At 41.1% G+C, this 17,169-nt stretch overlaps 3 protein-coding genes across 5 annotated transcripts in view; 2 read left to right on the plus strand and 1 right to left on the minus strand.

Moving 5' to 3' along the window:
• LOC306819689 (uncharacterized protein) overlaps positions 1-12,844 on the minus strand; it is a 28,559-nt gene extending 15,715 nt beyond the window's left edge. The window contains exon 1 of the mRNA XM_079337129.1: positions 12,762-12,844. The gene's annotated coding sequence lies outside the window, so the exon portion shown is untranslated. The remainder of the gene's footprint in view (positions 1-12,761) is intronic.
• LOC306819699 (nocturnin-like) lies at positions 29-15,616 on the plus strand. Of its 3 annotated transcripts, none has more exons than XM_079337155.1 (7): positions 29-711; positions 4,799-5,071; positions 10,609-10,818; positions 12,793-12,932; positions 13,039-13,213; positions 14,433-14,764; positions 14,845-15,616. In XM_079337155.1, exons 3-7 carry the CDS (start codon positions 10,806-10,808, stop codon positions 15,361-15,363), a joined length of 1,179 nt encoding a protein of 392 aa, XP_079193281.1. In that variant the 5' UTR covers positions 29-711; positions 4,799-5,071; positions 10,609-10,805; the 3' UTR covers positions 15,364-15,616. The 3 variants fall into 3 exon arrangements, with proteins under 3 accessions (XP_079193281.1, XP_079193283.1, XP_079193282.1); XM_079337156.1 differs by lacking the exon at positions 29-711 and adding an exon at positions 728-751; XM_079337157.1 differs by lacking the exon at positions 10,609-10,818 and having other exon boundaries at positions 31-711.
• On the plus strand, positions 1,047-3,467 carry ccdc175 (coiled-coil domain containing 175). Its single transcript, XM_079337134.1, has one exon. It carries the CDS (start codon positions 1,152-1,154, stop codon positions 3,366-3,368), a length of 2,217 nt encoding a protein of 738 aa, XP_079193260.1. The 5' UTR covers positions 1,047-1,151; the 3' UTR covers positions 3,369-3,467.
• Positions 15,617-17,169: the final 1,553 nt, after the last annotated feature.

Genomic DNA, 17,169 nt, shown 5'->3' on the forward strand with positions numbered 1-17,169 from the left:
ATCTCAGAAGAAGGCTTCAGAAAATTATTGCATTTTCCTCAAAAAATTAGCCGAATTGTGGCTGTGACGAGATTAAAATCAGAAAATAGAAGTCTATATGTAAGATTTTAAACACTCACTCCGAAATATGCATGTACTGGTCATTTATAATTACCTTTGTAGGGAGGGAGGCGTATTGCATTAGAACAAATCTGCAGTTTTTCTGAATTACTATATGTGACACTTATTGGTTGTCTCTTGAGTAAGGCAGATTGTACCTCACATCATGCATCACGAAGAGTGATGCCAAAGATGATCATTCTCTCGTTCAGCATCAGAAATAGCTTTACTTCTGAACAATTAAAAGTTCACTATAGGTCTAACAATATCTTAAAGATACGCCGAATGTCCCCATATCGAGACCAAACAGTCAGATCAATAAATCAGAAAGCATAAGCATAACATAAGGTATATTCCCCCAGGTGCAATTATATTTATTAAAGGCTATTGTTAGTTTTCAATGGCTTGAAATACGTGATTGTACAACTTTAGAGATGAATGTAAACTTCTGAACTTTGTTTTTTTTTACAGCATACTCTATGCGACATTGCGACAGCAAAGCCTCACGCCCTTCCCTTTACAACGATTTACGTGAAGCCTTCAAAACTGGCAACCCAGGGCTAGCGTGACAGTCTGCTTGTGCGTATTTTGGACAACAGCTTCAAAAACGAGGTGAGTGAAATTCAACTATGCGTCGACGAACGTTTGCTCGGTAGTGGCTATATTTTTAAGTTTGGAATTATGCAAAAGCGCTTTTGGTGAGCTAAGTTTGCTACAATGCTGTAATTACGATACACTAGTTGTAACCAGCTCACATTTTCTAACCACTAGTAATTTCATGCTTCTCAGGTCACCCGGCTTGTATTTACACATTTACTAAACTTTATTTCATTCCATTAGGTTACCTTAATGCGATAAAGTAGCCTATGTGTATCATCCAGTAATTAGTGAATGTTTAGCCACAGCTACTATCTTGGCCTTGCCGACTTTCCGTAGCACGCTGTCTTCTTCGTGGTTGGACAGATGTTCCCATGGCAACCTCGCTCACCATTTATCGGTGGTAGAAAACTTTGAACTGCTGACACATCTTCGACCGCTAACACCGACTCGACATGGCTTCATGCTTGGTCCCCGACTCCCCGGCCGTCATGGTCGCTCTGGAGCATATAAAGGAGCTGGACAAGCAGCTGAAAGAAGACCGAGTTCCGTTTTCAAATGAAGCCAGCCTCCATCTGTCTGAGATAACTGCAGCTGTCACGGAACTGGAGGGAGACCGGAGTGCTACCCATGAGCACTTGGAGGTGGAAACGATAGAAAACAGTAAACTTAGACACCAAATTAACAACACAAATGAAAGGATAAGTCAGGAGATCATGGCTGACGTGGCAGCAGCTCGCGCATCTAATGCAGATGAGATAAAGCAGCTGCACCAAGACCTCCACAAAGTGATCCAGCAACAAGGCAGGACCGTGAAGAGGCAGGAAGCCCTCCTGAGCCAAAACGAAGCCCTGCACCCAGAGCGAGAGCAGGTGAAAGCTGAACATGAAGACATCATAGCGGCTCTCAACGATCAAATCACCTTTAAGTATTGCTTGCAGACTAAGCTGGATCAGACTCTGGAGCATATAGAGGAGCTCAAGTCCACCATAGCTGCAGTGGAACAGGATACAATAACAGTGCTACAAAATATGACGCTGGAGAGAGAGGCTTTTTCTATAAAGAAAGAGAGCCTGGCAAAAGAAGAGATCGAGACGGAAGAGAAGATTACGCAGCAGAAGCAAACAGTCAGTAGGTGCAGAAACGATTTAGACAGAGTTAATTATAAGAGCCTCGAAAGCAATGCACATTTCGGTGAGCTCACAATTGAATTAGCCAAGCTGGAGGGCAATATAAGAAGACTGACTGACTCTCAGTGTCAGTACAGGAAACAGCTGGAGGAGGAGACCCAAACACATCAAGGATTAAAACAGGAAAGAGAAACCTTGACGAAAAAATTAAGCGAGATGAAGGATGAATTCAGGGTTACAATCCTACAGCTTAAAGAGGAAATCACCATAGCTGAAGGTAAAATAGTCGAGGGTCACACACAAAGAGTACGCTGTCAAGACTCACTTGCAAAAGTCTTGGAGATATTCGAGTGGCAGCAGGATGAAGAGAGTGAAGTCAAGACTGAGTATCTTTTAGCCTCACAGCAGCTGGAGCAGTCCAGGCTGCAGCTGGAGGAGCGCATCTCCTCCATCGTCAAACACAGCAAAGAGATCAACGAGATGGACAAGCAGATCAGAGATCTCTCCGATGATTGCACGATCAACAAGCGCGTGTTTGAGAGGAATCAGGAAGAGATTTGTGGGAATCTGGATACAGAGAAGAAGAACATTGGGCATCTTGAGGAGGAGAAGGGGAGGCTAAAGAAGCTAATGGTGGAGGTGAAAAGGAAGCAGGAAGAGCACGTGCAGAAAATGGAAAATGATATTAGTAGCACCAGGAACAGATATGAGGAGCTTCAAGAAGAGAAGGCTATACTTCATCAGCGACATCCCCAGAGCGTTGACGAGAACTTGATGATTAAGTATACGGAGGACTGCGAGGTGGAGTACCAACAGAAAGAGGCCAAACTCCGACAGGAAATAGAGCAGTGCATCGCAGGAACGGAGATCCACATGAGCAGCAACGAGGAGAAGCAGAGGGAGATGGAGGAGAACGAGGGGGAGCTGGAGGAGGTGGAGGGAAGCTGGAGTGAAGAGAAGTCAAGGCACCAGAAGCTGAAATCGTTGACCTTCGAGCTTCGCAGAAAGAACAAATACCTCGAGCTGTCGATCGAGGGGATGAAGGAGAAAACCAGATCCCTTCTTCAGCCGAAAGAGGAAATGAAGGCTGAGCTGGCGGAGCTGCGTGCGAGTCACATAGATGTGCTCGACAAACAGGCCTCGGAGTTGAGAGCAGTGGAGATGAGCATCTATGATAATACGGTGAAAGTGGAGCAGGTCAGCATGGAGAACAGCAGGCTGCATCTCTGTATCAGACAGATGACAGAGGATGTTGACACAGCCAGGGGGGACAGAGACAGGTACTGGCAGGAAGTCGAGAAGTACAAGCAGGAGATGTCGTCCCTGTTTGAGAGTTTACAGGACGCATGGAAAGAGGATTTACTGGCAACTCAGGACTGTCAGGGCAATGATGGAGGTATTCTGATGTCACTGGCTGCCATGTTGGACCATCTTAAGAGCAGAAGACAAATGTTAGGGACTGTGAACACAGTCCTACACCAACAGATGTTAAACTTTAGCAAACGACTGGGAGATAAGGCGACTGTAGAGCAGCCGATTTGAGACGCGTCCCTTTTTCTGGTTGGCTCAAAATTCTTCTGGCCTGCCGTGTCGTGATAGTGTTGTGATACTGTCTTGAATAAAGTATGACAAGTTATACGAGCTCGTGTCTGTTGGGTTTATATAAAAATATGAAATACCACTTTCCTTTCAGAGTGAAACATTCAAAGTGGGACATATTCACTCCTTTGATACTCTGTATCAAAGACACTGTTTTAGTTTCAGTACCCATCTTTGGTAAAGAAACTGGTCACAGTAACACTAACTGGTCACTGACCACACGAGTTCAGTTATTCCTGCACTGCCTTTGTTGTTGGAACAGTAGAGCTTTGTCTATAAATATCTGCTGTGAAGGCAGCGTCACTTATTAGATCATGGTCCATTTTAGGGAATCTATGTTGCTTTATGATTAGAAATGGACAGGACTAGTTAAGTGGAATATAAATCCTACTTTGCTTTGAACTGGAGCGTCACTATATTACATTAACCGTTTTTTACTGACATAGGTTGACATCAAATTTAAAGCTGGAAAGGCACAGATGTAAATAAATAGGAAACATAAGCAGCTTCGGCGTCAGAGTCGTGACACTGTGCATGTCGGCTCGGTGGAGTGAATGGCTCACATTTTGTGCTCGTCCTCTGACGAGGTACAATAAAAGCTCGAAGTGTTGCCATTTCAAATTCATCTAGCATTTCTTACTCTTCCCAACAAAAACGTCCAACCGCTGAGCATCCTAAGCCCTACTTAATAAAAGACGAGTGAGTGAAAGCTGCTCACCAGTCGTGGTAATGTGTCATTTGAATTTGTCACATGAATACATATACGGTGACACTTAAGATTCTTTTTTTTAATCTTTAAAAATAACAGCTATAACAGCTCGAGCAATAACATAAGTTTATTGAGTGGTTCAACTCAACAACTAAAGTCCATATTTAACAGGGGCTTCATTTTCAACAGATGTTTGTATTTGTGTTTTATTTCCTGAGACCACCGAGCTCTGTGTCTCAGTGGCATTAAACTGGTTGTTAGAGGTGAATGTAAAAGTAGTTAGTTTGTGAAACAATTATTTACATGAACACGATTCAATGACTTTTTCTGCTTTTTCTTGAAGTTACAAAATGACATCAGATTCAGTACTTAGAAAAACTGTTAATTTACAAACTGTAGTGTGCATGACTATTAAAAAAAATCATAACGGTTCTAAAACATGAAATTCATAATTTATCTTTCTTAAACTTTTGAACAGAAAGTGAAAATCTTTACTATGGGAAGAGGTTTTTCAGACTTTAGTTATTCCCAAGTTTCTTTAATTTCTGTTGTTGTAAAGACAAATTATTTTAACAATGATTAAAGAAGATATGTAAAAATGTTTACACTGTTATTTTAAATGAACCCAGAATAAATACTGACATCAACTTTTCCTTCTCTTTAGACTCCCTGCTTGAAGTGTGACTCCGCTCCTACCAGCAGGGGGCAGAAGGGATCAGGCTTCTCCACTGTGACCTTGCTGTGTGCTGAGAGGGTCACGCAGCCACTTCCTATCCTGTGGACAACAACACGCCGACACATGCACAGAACACAACATTCTCTCCATGTGTGTCACACCCTATAAGAACCGTAAGAAAGGCCCGAGAAGAGAGCTGAAAACAAAGACGCAGCCGCACAAGAGGAGTGGAACAGAAATCAGCGTATTCCAGTAGACAAGGTAAGTCTTCAGATAAACAAACACAAGGAACTCTTTGTGCCATGTGAGCCAGCAGTGACAGTTTGATCCCACATGTTTGGATATAGACTTGGCTTGAAAGTGATTGAGATTATTTTTAGGATATTCTCCTTTGTCTGTGTTCGTCTAATGTTGAAGTTGTGTGTCAGCGAGAAAACATGGAGATGGGAAGATTTGTTCTACAAACACAGCGGTTTCTGTGCACACTTTGCTGTTTACGCAGCTTTTTATCTTCCGTTAAAGGACATGAGTTGCTGTTAAGTCAAAAAACACCTATGGATGTTTTGCTGTTAAGTATTTTGCACAATAACTTGAGATAAAGAGCTTTGTTTGGGTCATGTGGAGTTGGCACTGAGAAGAAGCGTGGAAGCAGTGGACAGGTTTTTACTTCTCTGTCATGATTAATACCATCCTACATTTCCACCAAGCTTTGGTTTGGTTCAGTAATTTTAGGTTTCTGAATGCTAGCCTTACTTACCTCCAGCACTGCTGCAGAGTTCTAACAGGGTTCCCTTTAGAGAACTCCAGGATACGACACTAGTTTAACCTTAATAAGCAGTCATTAATTATCCCATTTAGCAGTAAAACAATTACCGGTATATAGCGTGTTGACAGGAAGGCTCTATGAAATGCTGTTAAGTAGCGTTATACAATCCATTGGTAGTTTTTTTTATGAAGTTATACTTTGGATTAAATGAGTGCAGTAATAAGTCATATGAAAACATAAACAGGTAGTCTGATTATTTACTAGCAATTGTGTCGCATATTTAAAAAAAAGTTAAGACTCAGTGCAGACATGAGAAATAAATTCAATCAAGCTCAAATCAACAACTGCAGGGGCTGAATGTGAGACTGAACAGTGGAAGCCCCAGTAAAGTTCCAGAGATGCTCCAGTGAACTTCCAGTTCCAGTGAAGTTCCCTTCCTGTTTTTACAGCACAAACCTGGTTCAGAAAATTAAATTAGTCTGACTGGTCATGCCTCGATCGACAAACACTGTGTGGAGGTGGATGCGTTTTCTAATAACTCATCATTTTGATTTTATGAAGGACAAGAGTTGTTCATAATAAGGCGTGTAGGAGGCTTAAAACCCGCCTGAGCACAGCCATCTGTGGGACTTCAAAGCCCCCTGCAGTAACAGATAGGTGATGTCACACAGTCCATTAATGTTTACAGTCCATTTGCCATACTCTGACCTTTAAACTTAAAGGCTCAGTTACGTTTTATCTTGCTGAGGAAAAGGCGTGTGTGAACATGGTTCAGACAGAAAGAGCTGTTCTTACTGATTGTTCATGACCAGAAAGACTGAAGGTGAGGCTTGCCGTGTTTTCAGGAGTCAGCGGAGTCAATCAAGGTGGGATGTCCAATTCTGTAAAATTCTTGTCAGGACAAATTATTTTTTTAGCCTGCTAATAAGTTGCCTATATTATTGATTGAAAGCAATTAAACAATTTAGAAAACCTCTTAACACTTTTACGCCATCGACCATTATCAGAAACGCAGCGAGTTATGCGAATGACAGCTACAGCTAGCTGTGGCGTTAGTAAACTGTCACGGCATGTTTGCTTTCAACAAGAAACTTTCAGAGACATGGATGAGATGGAACCTCAGGACAACAGCTAAAATGTGCTAACTTTGACTCAACACTCCGAATGCTAAGATCACACAACAACAGTTAAAACTGACAGAACTAGGCTTAATATCTGTGGTTAGCTGTTGTTGTGGCTCCTGTAAACTTAAATGAGCAGCCTTCACCTTGTCTTTATGTTAAACTCAGCTCGCCTGTCCAAAGGTCAGAGAGATGTAGCTACACAACAACCTACAGGTACAGTATGTAGGCTACACATGCGTGCTCACATGTGTAAGAGTGTCCTATTTATCAGGAGGTATCTTAGCAGCACTATAGGTGAAGTTGGTAAATGTTGAAACACAGCTGTATTGTTGAACCCTTTAAAGTTTTAAACTGAAAACTGGAGTTTATTAACAGATATTTAAAAAATATTAATAATTCCAACAGGCTCCCCTTTACCTTTATTTGTGTTTATTGCTAATCCACAAATGCTAGCATACTAAACGATAAAGGGATACTTTTGGTTTCTTCAAGTGGTGCTTGAAGAGGTACTTAACAATAGTAAATGTACTATTATATACAGTAGAGAACAGCCAGCGTGCTCCCCGTTTGTTGAAACTATCCAACATTGGACTCTGAGCTGTACAGTATACCAAAGTTAAAGGAGTCCCAAGCCACCACTAAAAAGTCCTACATTTCAATCAAAAAACATTTCAGTTGAAGTGTACAGTTGTATTTTTTAATACATTTAACTAGTTCATCTGGGTGTCAGGTACCACTTATACTCATACAACACACGCTGTGCCATGTATATGTGCTGTATGTCAGCTGGAAATACGATTCGTAAAAACATAGTATAATGATTTTATTTGTTGCCTTTTTGAATAACTACTGAACAGAACGTCTGATACCGCGTGCTTTATGCATAAGAATGCAGGGTCAACAAACTAAAAATGTTAAGATAAAGTGGTCAAAATTTAAATAAAAATACAATAGTGAAATGTTTCTGGACATGATAGACTTTCTTTTAAATGCAACAGTTCCATGTTGGTAGTACCTTATTTTCCAAACGGGCCATGCTGACTACTATCTACTGTATGTAGGTAAAGTGCACTTACTTTTGAGAAGCCCCTCCCCACTTCCAAAAACTTTAACTGTCCTTTTAAACGTTCTACCTGCCGTGTATCAGCATGTATATAGCTCCAGGAGGCTGCTAGCGTGGCTGTAATTAGAATCTTATTTCAACAAGAAAGCTTACAGTTTGTCAAATTAAGCTTAATGTCTCCACCAAAAATAGGCCATAATACCCTCTGCTGTTTGCATAGATTCTGTATTGGTAGTGTTTTGGAACTTCTTATTTATTTATTTATTTGATATATATTTTTCAAATATTTACCCATGAAGGGTTGCCAAATATTATAAAATAGTTTATTGCCCTTTAATTTAGCACTGAGGTCTTCCACAGGAAAAAAAAAAAAACCTTCAGTGTTTCTCTATACCACTGTGTGACTGATGAAACGGAACACATCGCCTCGCTAAGTTCATCCATTAAAACAAGCCGCCCTGTTGATAGAGAGAACTGATGCGTAGGTACGTTCAGGAGAAACAATGCTGGTCTCAGTTTTACTCTTCTGTAAAAAATTAAGCCAAGCTCCTGGGCAACATTTTTCCAAAACCTGGATATTAAGGGACATTGGCTTAGACAGTGATAGTACGTCCCTTCTTTTTCACACTTCACAGAGGGCGGAGATCTGAGGATTCATTTTGTTTTAACAAGTCTATGTAATATTCTGTACTGGCTCTCTTTGAGCAGTAGTGGAACTTTAAGATCATGAAGAGAGTCATGAACACAAACCCATCCGTGCATGTATAGAGACAGCTGCCCTTCAACGTAGAAATGTCAGCATGCCAATGAAAGATACAGTGACACGCCCTCTCACTCACAAAAACATGTCGCTGTATCCTTTATCGGCATCCTGACATTTGTACGTGGAAGGCTGCTGCCTCATTACATGCATCGACACATCCACATTTACACGCAGAACCTCTCTCTTTTCTCATTTCATGGACCTCGTCACCCCACTTCATTCAATTGTTCTGGCTGTTCACAGGAAATGATCCACACTGCCTTTAATGCTTGATGAACACACGCGCACACAGGCATACAAACACACACACAGATATATTATCAATGACCGCTTGTTCACCTTCTTTGCAATTATTTGCTGGAGTGCTAGTGACAAATAGTTTATTCTCTTCTGCTACTGTAAAAAAAAAAAAGCTTCGTCATGTGGAAACCATAAATGTCCGTATCACGCTGTGCCTGTCGTCATGATGTGTCACGCGACCTGTTGTAATGTGAAGAGACAATGCTCCATCCCCGGTCTACGCAAGTGAGTCATCTCAGTCAGGCAAGCTTTTTAACACAGACGCAGCACTGTGCTGACGTCAGAGCAACACAGTGGAGCATGAACATATTTGTGTCTCGACTCTAATCTACGGGATTACAGGATGCAGATCAAGGAGAATTAAATGGCTGGGTCGCCACTCGTAAAAAAAAAAAAAAGAATTATTCTGCACACACCAAGAGCCGGATTTGGACTTGTTCATATTCACAGAGTTGGTGTTATCTATGTTCACAGATGGATGTCTCACAGAGATCTGCAGAATGCTGATTGAGAACTACACAGTTGTTTTTGTTTCTTTTTACATTCCAAGTTGACATGCTGACTGAAGGATGTGTGATGCTGATATGTTTGTCTCATAAAGACTCTAATCTATCAATCTAAAACAAATGTTATCACAAGGTACTTTACAAACAGAGCAAGTTTAGACCATACTGGTTATTATACTGTCCATCTGTGCTTCTCTTATAGCTGCCACACAAAACCACATTGTTCAAAGAAACTCCTCTATGCATGTCGCAAAACCTGTCAAAGTGATGAGGAACAATATTGTTTTGAATTCCATTAGTTTTCTCTGAGAAGCAAATGATTTAGACATTTTGATAAGGAAAAACTCAAATCTTTAAAAACATTTCCTTGTCTCTGCTGTCTCTAAATCTTTTCAAGTCTAACATGCTCTCAGCTGTGTGAGGCTGTATTGCAGCAGAGTGAGCATGAGCGTGCTAGCATGCTCACAGTCACAGTGTAAATAGGCTTCTGTTCTGACTATCAGTTGAGTAATCTCACATTTCCACATGAGCCCTCAGCACAAAGGTCAGCTGAGACTTTTTAAATTAAAACAAGTTGGAATGTTGGTCTGATTATGTAAAGTGAAAGTATCAACGGCACGCTCACAATTTGACCTTAATTTCAGTCTTTATAAAGTTCTGTTTTATTCTTAAATCTCTGAACTGAGTCATTATGTTTAGCAAAAATAAATCCATCCTCACATTGATACTAAGACCCTCTTAAGTCGGTCTGAAGCCGCAGATTGAGACCTGCTATTTATTACTTTAATTCACTAACTATTCAATAACTCAGTTGTATTTCCAGCTCTTGTGCTCACTGTAGTTGATATTAGTCTGTAAAAAGATAAACATACTACATGGAAAACAACACTGTTCACTGATGCAACGATAGTAACGGTAAATTGTGTTACAACACGCAATTTAAGGAAGTTATAATTGCCAAACATGCATGCACACTGGGTCACACTAACGCACATGTGCAGTTATTCATTTATGTTGTTAGGGTTTTTTTAATTAACAAGCTGAATAGTTGGTATTTTCATTACAGTGTAATCCAATCGTGCTCTATAGGTTACATTCTCAGTATGAGTGAGCACGACTGTGAGAGAGCAGCAGTCTCTGCCCCTCTCGCTCACCAGAACATGACCTGTAGTACTCCATATGGCCTGATGACGTCCATACTTCCTAATCTCCCCCTCCCCATCTCTCTCTCTCTCTCTCTCTCTCTCTCTCTCTCTCTCTCTCTGAGGTTTAATAGGCAGCAGGGAGGAGTGGGGAGTCAGAATTCTTCATTCAGACAGAGACAAACATTTCTCACAGTCTCCTTATTCAGTGGAAACAGGAAACCTAAACCAACTGACAGCAACATACTGTACCTGTTAGAGTGACTGGCATAGAGAGGAGGCGTTAAAGACGGTAAAGTCAAGTGCAAAGAGGACAAATCTGTGGAAAGTGATGGACACTGTTGGTAAGAGTAGTTTGTTTTTGTTTTTTTACCCAAGAGGAGTTTATGTTTTGACTGTATATAAATAGTGTGGTTTTATGTACTTAAAGACCAGAGGGGGGAGGAGTCACAGTGAAAGTGAGTTTTGTATAGGTAGGTCGGCTTTTAACTGGAAAGTCGGGGGTTCGATACCCAGCACTGCAACCGCATATCCTATGTGTCCTTGGGCAAGACACTCAGCTCCACGCAGCGACGTATTAATGACTTTATACTGATGGACTCTTTACACAGCAGCTTCTGCTGTCAGACAGTGACTGTGCAGACCTGAGGTGGAAAAAGTGCTTTGAGCTCTGTACAAGCTCATGTCCAGTTACCATATATCAGATTCTGAACTCACATAAAACTGTGTTTATGTTTAGATCTAAATCTACCAAACTCTTTTTTTTATACGCGTGGCCGAGAGGATTAACAAGCTGCTCTCGTCCTGGTATTCATCGAGCGGACACATCTTAAACACATCAGTGGTCCAACACAAACTGAGCTCTCCTTTTATAGTCCCGTCATTCTTCTGGTCGACATTGTGTTGACAGAGAAAAGGGCCGAGCTCAGGTTTGTGCAAACAGCTTGAAGCAGCTTGTCATCTTAGTGTTGCAAACAGAATGTATAGTTATTATTGACAACATTTTGTTTTGCTATTAATCTGAATTCACGTGTCCGTACTTGTATTATTGATTTGTATCTACCCAGTAATTAAAGGGTTAATTACAGGTAAGTCAAAAACTAAAGATGGAAAGAGCTCAGCCTTCTCTTTTTGCTCAGTGTGTTTTTTTCTTCAACAAATTCTTCAAACTCGTAACGTGGAGAACTTGTCCATCTAAAAACTCAACTAAATATGACTTGTACCTGGAATAGGCTGAAATCTTTCTGTTTTAGAAAATTCAAACAGTCAATGACTAAATACATTTTTTTTATAATAACCCTGCTTAAGAATTGGAACAGTTAAAAAACCAACAACATTTCTAAACATTTGAATGATTAAGATAAAAAAATCTGAATATCAAGTATTTGTAAAACTGTTGTTTATGTCAACTTGTTTAACAAGCTTGGTGTGGCTTGGCTAAGTGAGCAGGGAAAATGACCCACTTTGGTTTGACCTACTGCAGATCAAAGTTCTCCAAAACAAACAGGCAGCATGTTGGATACTCATGGAGGCACAAACTAGGACAGATGGCGCACGTGTGCACGCGACTCTGTTTACTATGACTGACCTGGTGTGGCATCTGTAAACATGCACTTTGAGAAGGTCGGCTACTGCTGCTTTATGAAAGGACTGTCTGGTTATCAAACTGAATCGGAATGTATACAAGCTGAACTGATACAACCAGTTTGTGCGAGTCTTCATCGAATGGCTGGCTGTAATGTAAAAGTGGACAGTCATGGTGATGAATCAGACAATTGTGTCCTGACTGCTGCTCCCTTTAGCTCCTCTCAATTTCTATGTCTCACCTTTCTGCAGCTTTTGTTCAGTATGATTACTGTTATCTGTTGTCTATATCCTTTTCTGGCACTGCTGGCTGCAGTCATCAGTTAAATACACTCGAGAGTCTTGGCATGATTTCAGTCATCTTAATTGATGATCGATTTTACTCGAGCCTCAACCCTAAAACATCGGGATTATCAGCCAATCCCAGACACAGTAAATACTGACCAATGAAAAACCTATTAACATTATACAATGAAGAAAAGATAGTTTTTCATCTATTTAGAAATAATGTTTACGCTGTTTTTCCCGAGCAGACAATGCTTCATTGTTGAGTTCTCTCTGTAGCAGACACCCCAGCTGAGCAGACATTAGCCCGCAGTAAAGCTGGTTCACGATGTACATCTTCAAGATTAAGATAAAACTTTCAGTGAACAGTCTCCTGAGTACCTTTACAGGGTGATACGAGTATCGCTTTCACACCCACCTCATCATCTTTGTCGTTTTCTTCCAATCAGTGTGTCCAATGGGTGGAGGGGCCACCAGGCTGTACAGCGTCCTGACTCCAACACTCAGCAGGTCACCTCTCACGCTCCCTCCGGCCCATTTGAGCTCTTGCCAGCCGGTGGAGGGAAACCTGGATCCAGTTTTCTGCCAGGTGACTCCAGTTGTGTTCTTTCTGATACCGGAAAAAAGAGAGACGCTGTATTAACCATCCTCATGGGGTCCCATCAATGTTGACAAGTGTCATGTCCACCTTGCAGGAGCAGAAGGGCTCCCCTTTATGCCCCCCTGATCCAGCAGAGCTGCTTCAACAATGTGAGGAGGCCCTCAGAGACAGACCACCACGCTTCCATAGAAAGTTCACCCACCTCAGTGATGGAGACGGCTCCACCAGTAGCACCATTAGAGTGATGCAGTGGAACATACTAGCCCAAGGTAAACAACTATCTAATGTTACATGACATTCATACATTAAAGTGTGTTTAAACTTATTTTATTGTGAAAGGGTAGGCCCGGTAATAAAGACCTCAGAATCAGCTCCTTGATGTGGTTTTTAAAGCCTGTAGCTTTATTCATTCGTTTTACTTTGCAACTTTCATCAATCCAGTTTCTAGTAACAGAGGCTGCTTCTTTAATGACACCTACTAACACTGCTTGTCAAAACTGCAAACATACCAGGTATTTCCCCCTGGAGTTGATGGAAAGCAAAGTCTCAGTTTAAACCAGTCTATACAGTGGAGCTGGCATTTTCCATGCATCTAGAAAAAATACTCAAATGAGAGCTAATGATGCTCTGTCCCTGATTGTTGTGATGTAAGCAACAATGTGCTATCATGCTAGCTGTACCAGTTTTAAAAGGGGATCATCAGACACTGTTATTGGACATCTAGCTCGATGGCTCCTGAATCTGTCAGGTTTCAGGTGGGGAAAAAACACAGGAGGACCCACTTGCAGGAAAAAAAACAAAAGATTTATTGAAACAAAAGAACAAACTTACGCAATTATAAATCCAAAATTTCCACACACAAAAAAGCCACAAGGAGAAAAAACAAGGTAATCCACAGGAGCAGGGAGACAAACGACATACTTTACCAACGGACTACAAAAGACAATGAACCGAAACAGAAGGGAAGAAACACTGAGACTCAATAAACGCGGGTAATCAGACACAGGTGAGACTAATGACACAGGTGAGACTAATCAGGGTAATCAAAACAGGAGGGAAACACACAGAGGCAGGAAATCAGACAACACTGATAACTACAAAGTAAAACATGGAGAAGACATTACAAAATAAAACAAGAAAAACTAAAGACTAAACAAGTAAACACAAACACTGCACTAGGAAACATTAACACACAGAAACAAGACAGGAAATCAAAACTAAATCATGACAGAAACTATTTAAACTGCATTTTAAAACTTTCTTAAACACATGACAGCCTTTCACTCCACAAGCATAACCCTAATACTAAAACTTTACTTATTTCAAGTTAACGTAAATGTAAACAAGAAAGTTGTATTTACCTTATAATGGTAATTCTTTGGGTAAGCATGACCAGATGTAGCAGGAACACGTGCTCTTATGATCATTGTTTAGCTACTTGAGGCCTCTCACTTCTAAAGTCAGATCTTCTTTCTCTGCCTTCCTCAGCTCTCGGCGAGGGACTCGACAGTTTTGTTCAATGTCCCATGGAGGCCCTCAGCTGGTCCCGAAGGAAGTACCTCATATTAGAGGAGATCCTCACTTACCGACCTCATATCCTGTGTCTTCAGGAAGTTGACCACTACTTTGACACCTTCCAGCCCATCCTGGCAGGCCTGGGTTACAGCAGCAACTTTTGCCCCAAACCCTGGTCACCATGTCTGGGTGTGGAGGGCAACAACGGGCCTGACGGTTGCGCGCTCTTCTACGATCAGTCGCGATTCGAATTCCTGGACAGCTTGAACATACGGCTTTCTGCGATGAGGATTCCAACAAATCAGGTGGGTAGAATAAATGTAAAGCCAACACTTCAAAAGTTTTGTCACAGACAACTCTCACACGCTCATCTTTTTTGCTCCAGGTTGCCGTAGTGACAAGGCTACGTTGTCGGAGCACAGGGAGATGTGTTTGCGTGGCCGTAACCCACCTAAAGGCTCGTTCTGGCTGGGAGTGGCTCCGCAGCGCCCAGGGCTCCGACCTCTTACGAAATCTCCAGAATCTGGTCCAGATAAATCCCACTGGGCTTATCGGTGCCCCCAACACTTACATTCCTCTGCTTATATGTGGCGATTTCAACGCAATCCCAACTGAGGAAGTGTACCGACATTTTGCTGGGTCACCTCTTGGTTTGGATTCAGCCTATAAGAAACTCAGCCAGGATGGATTGACTGAGCCAGAGTACACGACGTGGAAGATCAGGCCTACAGGGGAATGCTGTAGCACTCTGGATTACATCTGGTACAGTCAGGACTCTCTGAGAGTGGACGCAGTGTTGGACATGCCCACTGAGGAGCAGATTGGGCCAAACAGGCTCCCGTCCTTTAGCTATCCCTCAGACCATCTTTCTCTAGTTTGTGACTTGAGCTTCAAAGAGGAGTGAAGAGGAAATGATGAAATCAGGTGGGAAGGCGTGCTATAGAGATGGTACAGACTGGATCATGGTTGGCTTCACTCAACAAAGTGTGCAGAGAAGGAAGAAGACTGGACTATACTTCAGAATGACTGACAATAAAGTGTTGTTACTGTATGTGTGATGTTTATGTTTTTAAACTGCTGCTTTTTACAGAATATTATTATTAAGATTTACTGATTCCCCTTTGCCTGGCTGGAAATAAAGAATCTATTCAGTTTAAGTTTTTGATTGGTTCAGGAATTATTTGCGTCCACTTTGACATGTTTGAAATGTTAATAGTGCAGTAGGTCCATGGAGAAACTATGTCCTTCTTTTAAAATTATAAATGGATTCAAGTTTGGGGTCTCCTGACTACTCAAAGTGCATTTCACAACTCCTCGTTCACACACTGATGGCAGAGGCCGCCCTCTAAAATGATTTTCAGAAGTAAGTAATCTGATTGATTCCCAATCATACACCAAAGATGGAGCAATTTCGGGGTTTATTATCTTGCCCAGGGACACATCAGAGATGGGGGTCAAACCCTCGACCTCCCGGTTATACCAATTGAGCTCCAATAAGACACCTTAATATTTATGTGCTTTTCAGGTTTTGTTTTCATGTCAGAAACAAATTCCTGGGCTGATTATATTTCCAAATTATTATTATTTTTAATTTGTTCTGAACACAGTAAGAATGTCCATTCTTACTGTGTTATTTCCAGGCAAACAGATATTTACAATATTGGCAGATGGAACCAGTATTTACTAAATTAAGCTGACTGATACTACAAGGACGGTAAAATCCAGTAGCCTTCCAGATACAGGGCAACAAAACAACTGATTATAAATTATACAACATCTGTCTGAACTTCTCTGATTTGACTTAAATCCCACATAAATTCCCTTTGACGGAAATTATCAGCGACAAATGTTACTAAATCAATAGATTTGTGTATATCGCTATTTCATAGCAAATGTTATCTAAAGACTCAGACTCAATTAATTCACGTGAATTATGAAGATTTCCATGGTAATAGCTCTATTTAACTGGAAATATGGGACTGAAGTCTGGTTTTACACACTTAGGGGCTTTTTCAAACCAATTACACCCTCCTCTTAAACCTCAAATACTATTAAGAGTGCCTTTTCAAATCTTACGCGCGCGCGCGCACTCACGCGCGCACCTCTGTAATCAAGCTGAGAAAACTGCGCTGAACATCATAAAATAATAAATAAAGGCTAAATAAATTAAACTTGCAATTTCCTATCCTCAGAATACAACTGAGAATTTGCTTGTGCTTTTCTTAACAAAACGGTACGACCTGTTCAGTAGAACAATTGAACTAACAGGACCAGCAAAGCCAACAAAAAAAAGAGTGCAAACCAAACAAATGAAACGTGGAAACAGACATCTTTTTATAGATAGCCTACAACATTCAATGACAATCACTCATCAATAAGCTCACACTGAAACATGTAACCCCATCAATCAGTCTATAGAAAAGAACAATTCAATTATTTACACATGGAAGTAGGTATAATCAAATGTGTTTACTTATCAAAGCTGCAGGCTCACTTTAAGAGAGAAGCAGTTCGACAGTTCTTCCTCCGGATGAATTTATCTGTATCTGCTGAATCCATAGGTTGAATCAGCTGGCCAAAACGTTGAGTTGTGTCCCAGGTGGGTGACTGCGGGTGAAAGTTTCTATCGTCCTCTACTGGGTGGAAAAGTTATGATCCGATTGAGCACGTACCTGTTTCTCCTCCACCTGTCGGTTATTATGCTGCTCAA

The sequence above is a fragment of the Symphodus melops genome, assembly GCF_947650265.1.
Source record: "Symphodus melops genome assembly, chromosome: 2".
Lineage (NCBI taxonomy): Eukaryota > Metazoa > Chordata > Actinopteri > Labriformes > Labridae > Symphodus > Symphodus melops.